Source organism: Orycteropus afer, unplaced genomic scaffold, assembly GCF_000298275.1.
Source record: "Orycteropus afer afer isolate SDZICR_OR568_19922 unplaced genomic scaffold, OryAfe1.0 scaffold00054, whole genome shotgun sequence".
Taxonomy (NCBI): domain Eukaryota; kingdom Metazoa; phylum Chordata; class Mammalia; order Tubulidentata; family Orycteropodidae; genus Orycteropus; species Orycteropus afer.
In genome coordinates, this window is record NW_006921641.1 from 11,258,694 (window position 1) to 11,263,661 (window position 4,968).

The window sequence follows — 4,968 nt, forward strand, 5'->3', positions numbered from 1 at the left end:
TAGCATAGTGGCTAAGACACTAGCCTGCTAACCAGATGGCTGGCGGTTCAAACCCACCAGCCACTCCTCGGAAGGAAGGTTGGGCAATCCTACTTCCGTAGTGATACTACCTCGGAAACCCAAGGATGGGTCGCTATGAGTCGGGGCCGACTCGACCGCAATAACAACAACAAATGCTCCCTAGAAGTGAGGAGGCCAAGACTTCAACTCATGGACTTTGGTCACGTTATCAGGAGAGACACGTCCCTAGAAAAGGACCTCATGCTTGGTAAAGTAGAAGGGCCGCAAAAAAGAGGAAGACCCTCAACGAAGTGGATTGACACAGCAGCTACAATAATGGGTTCGAACCTAGTAATGACTGTGAAGCTGACACAGGACCTGGCAGTGTTTTGTTTTGTCTGTAGGGTCACAATGGATTGGAACCAACTCGACAGCACCTAACAACAGAAGAACAAACGTCCATAGAGAGGTGTGTGGTGATTCTTCTGTTTCATTTTATTTCACTAACCTCCTCAGTTTACATGGGGTGAATAATAAAACAGACAGCAACTGAAGGGGTCATATTCAAGTTACAAGTTAAAGGAAAAAAGAATCAACTGAAGTAAAAGTTTATATGTAATTATTAGAAACTTTACAACAAACCTATCCTACTCTTGCCAACAATATAATTACAGCTGTATTCTAAAATTTAAAATAATTCTTTAAGTTTGGGTTAATACTTCCTGTTTAACACTTCCCTTTTTTTGGGGAAAAAAAAAAAAAGTCAGTTTTCAAAATAAATCACTAAAACTTATCATTACAAAACTTTAAGGAGACAGGAAAAAAAAAAAAAAAATCCAAAAACCTCTTATAGTGTAGACCAACTTGAATTTTAGAAGGGAGAGAAGGAGACATTTTGTCTAGTCAGAACCATCTAAACAAATGGCACATTTTTTTTTCTTCATCAACTATGCAAAACCCATACTTTTTATATAAACCATATGTGCTCTGGCAAGTACTATTTCAATACTTCCCCAGTGGTGAGTATTCCTGCTTTAATTCCAGAAACATTTTATTTTAACTACAAAGTTTTTAATTTTGCTTAATAAAGAACATTTAATCTGGTCTTTACCCTTCTGAAAATATACCAATACTCAGATGATGCCGATACAAGTCCAAATTTGCCACTTCCACTTCTACATAAAAAAAACCTCTGGAAGAGCCAAGAAACACCTTTCTAACAAGCCCTGTGATGAAGTGCTAGTAAACATTAGAAAACTGACTGCAGGCATGAAACATGAAATTGAAACAAAGAAAATACTTTTAAAGTGGCTGAAGAAGAAAATTATTTCAAGCAATATGCCAGAGACTTTCATTTAAAAATATATATAGTCTGAAAATAAAACTGCAATGAAAAAAAGGTCCTATTTAACTATTTTGGCAGATAAAGAGTTTTATTTACTTCACAGGACAGAGAAAAGAGGAATTCAAAAAACACATTTGGCAAATTATTTGTTAAGCAATTGTCAAAAACCAATTATGTTTTCTTTTTACCAAGTAAATATCATCCAAATGTGGCACTTACATGTAAAGCTGAGGGGTCTGGCAGGAATTCAGCATCCTCTCCAAAGATAAAATCAGGGGGCAGCTCCGGGTATTGGGCGTTGAAAATTATATCCCCTGAAATAAAAGAAAATAACAGACCCTTCTTATTTCCTTGCTAATATACAAATGTCCTGAGTAATATATCAGAAAAGATTCTAAAACAAGTTTGTATTAGTTTAAGAAAAAAAAAAATTGTAAAGCACGTTCTGAGTGATTAATTTTTAAGTAAAAGAACTGCTATTCTCTCTTAAACTAACATTTCACAGCATGCGATAAAAAAAATTATCTCTTAATACACTATAAGTATAAATAACCAATAGATAAATAGAAGAAAAAGTCACATCCAAAGTACATGTGGATTTTTTTTTTTTTTCAAACATGCTGTCCAATTACTATCTGCTAATGAGAGGCAGAACTGAGGATTAATGGTGTGAAGACCTAGTCTTGGCCTTAAAGAAATTAATCAAACATCCCCTTAGCTTACAGAAAGGACATTTGGCTTGGAGTCAAAAATAGCAGATTTATACTCACAAGTTCTCCTAAGGAAGTTATAACAGTATTGATGTTACAGATTTGTTGTGAGGATAAAAAGAGACACATGCCTAGCAAGGTATCTGGCATGCAGTGAGCACTCAGTAAGGGATACAGGAGCAGTACTGTTGTGACTATTCTGAAACATTAGAAAAATTACAAAGTCCTATCAGCAAATTTGTAAGTACTTCTACCACTTTTCAGGCTCCTTCTTTAGATCTCTTTTTTTCCCTTCTGTTCACACCCAGAATCAGTCCTTCCCATTCTGCTAATATAAATGAGCTGGTTAGTGTATCAATAACCTAACACACATATGAACCCCTGGTATACTGTGTGTGTCTAAGAATGTTTATATCTGTGTAGAACATGTATATATGTGCACATATATACAGTTAAATTAGTCCACTTTACTTCTCAAACAATATTTACACACCTGATATTCAAATTTAAACATTCAGGTGCCAGGCAATTCAACATCAAACTCAGGAAGCCTAAAAACAAGCTCACCCCTGTCTCCTTTATCACTCCCCTCACCCCATAGAGGACTTCCCTGTTTCTAAGGACGTCACTGTTATTTCTTCATCACCCATGCTGAAATTTTTTGGTCATCACTGATTTCACACACCCCTTTTATTCTTTTAGAAAGCAAGTCATCTCAATTTTTCCTCTAAAATGTTTGCCACATGGGTATTTCCTACTGCTAACAGCTCTATACAGGCTTATATGACCTAGTCCATATATTCATACTTCTACTCACAAATATTTCAACTTTGCTCAACACATTATGCATAACACTGAAGATTATTATTTTTTTTTAAAAAAAGAAAGAACAAACCTTCTTAAAAAAGAACAAACAAACCTTAGACTACTATTTTGTACCAAAATTTCCTAACTCAAAAAACTTCAATGATTTTCTATTATCAGCTGGAATAAGGGTAAACTTTTCAAACTGGCATTTTAGACCTCTAAAACATTATGTTCCTACCTATTTATCCCTCCCTAAACAGGAGCTCTGGTAGCACAGTGCCTAAGGCATTTGACTGTTAACCAGAAGGCTGGCAGTTCAAACCCACCAGCCACTCCTCGGAAGGAAGACTGGGCAATCTACTTCTGCAGTGATACCACCTTGGAAACCCACGGAAGGGTTGCTATGAGTCGGATCCGACTCCATGGCAGTGACCCTGGTGGAGAAAAAGGTTAAAGCACTCGGCTACTAACCGAAAGGTTGTTAGTTTGAACTCACCCAGAGGCTCCGCAGGAGAAAGACCTGGAGATTTGTTTCTGTAAAGATTACAGCCTAAAGAATCCTATGGGGGCAATTATGCTTTGTCACATGGGTCACTATGAGTCAAAAATAACTTGATGGCATCCCAAAACAACACTTATTTATCCACCTTTCTCTCTGTCACAAGCCAATACCAATCTTCCATTTCAGTCAACATGATCTTCTTATCTTCTTCCAGCCCTTCAAATACTATGCTATACAGCCATCAACCTCTTTCTCCTTTCTCAGTTTTTACCTATCCTTTAAGGGCCTACTTACTTACCTTTCCTTGTATGAAGGCTTCCTAAATCAATGCTGTACACACTGATCATCATTACTTTTAAAATTCAATAATAATTATTGGTTATTCTATACATTTGAGAATTCAATTCTAAATAATTTCATATTGTTTTATTGTTCCACCGATTTTAAAAAAAATCATAATAAATACATACTACATGTGAGGTACAGTGATACATATTGTGTCAATACAAAGATGTTTATCCTCAAGGAGTTTACATTTAGTGATGGAGATGACTCACATACAACCATAAACATGCAGCAGTACAAGGTAAGTGTATATACTTGATCTTTCTAATACACTGTAAACATTCAGAGACTAGACATGTTTTTAAACTTTTTTCACATCTGTGAAAGAGAAAAAGTTCATCACATGTAGAATATTTTTGAGAAATGCTCACTATATTAAAAGAAATTCTATTCTCTGAATTGGGTATCTAAAGATTGACAAAAACTACAATAAAGAAAAATATATGACAATTACTTCAGATGTTTCTTGTGGGAAATAAATTTAAGCAAGAAAATAGCACCTTCAGAAGCTGGGTGTAGAATTAAAATCACCCAAAGTAACATATCTACACCATTTCCTTCACCTTACCCACTATCACACCATCTCAGGCTGTCAACTGCATCTATCAGTAAATATAAACTTTCTTCAAATGAGCTAACTAACAGCACTAGCCCAAGCCATGGCAAAGAAGCACTATTGTTGCTATTTGGTGCCATCAGTTGATTTTCAACTCATAGCAACTCCATATGACAGAGTAGAACTGCCCCACAGGGTTTTCTAGGATGAAATCTTTACAGGAGAAGATTGCCAGGTCTACTTCCTCCAGAGCCATGATAGGTTTGAATCACTAATCTTTTCGCTGTCAGCTGAGCACTTAACCATTGGATCACCAAGTTTCCTTAAGAAACACTAGTAAAGATAATATAAACACCCTGATTACACATTCTATCCAAACTTAGCCAGGAAGCATAATTTCTTGTTGTTGTTAAGTGCCGTCGAGTCGTTTCCGACTCATAGCAACCCCATGCACAGCAGAACGAAACACTGCCCGGTCCCACGCCAGCCCCACAATCCCTGCTATACTTGAGCCCATCATCGCAGCCATTGTGTCAATCCATCTTGTTGAAGGCCTCCCCCTCTTTCGTCGACCCTCCACCCTACCAAGCATGACATCCTTCTTCAGGGAATGGTCCCTTCTGACAACATGACCAAAATAGGTGAGATGAAGTCTGGCCATTCTTGCTTCCAAGGAGCATTCTGGCTGCACTTCCTCCAGGAC

At 37.0% G+C, this 4,968-nt stretch overlaps 1 protein-coding gene across 1 annotated transcript in view; it reads right to left on the reverse strand.

Annotated features, from left to right (window-relative positions):
• The window catches only part of BABAM2 (BRISC and BRCA1 A complex member 2), an 804,907-nt gene that overhangs the window by 633,141 nt on the left and 166,798 nt on the right, over nucleotides 1-4,968 (reverse strand). Inside the window, exon 3 of the mRNA XM_007938825.2 lies at nucleotides 1,565-1,659. Coding sequence (XP_007937016.1) covers nucleotides 1,565-1,659 — 95 coding nt within the window. The remainder of the gene's footprint in view (nucleotides 1-1,564; nucleotides 1,660-4,968) is intronic.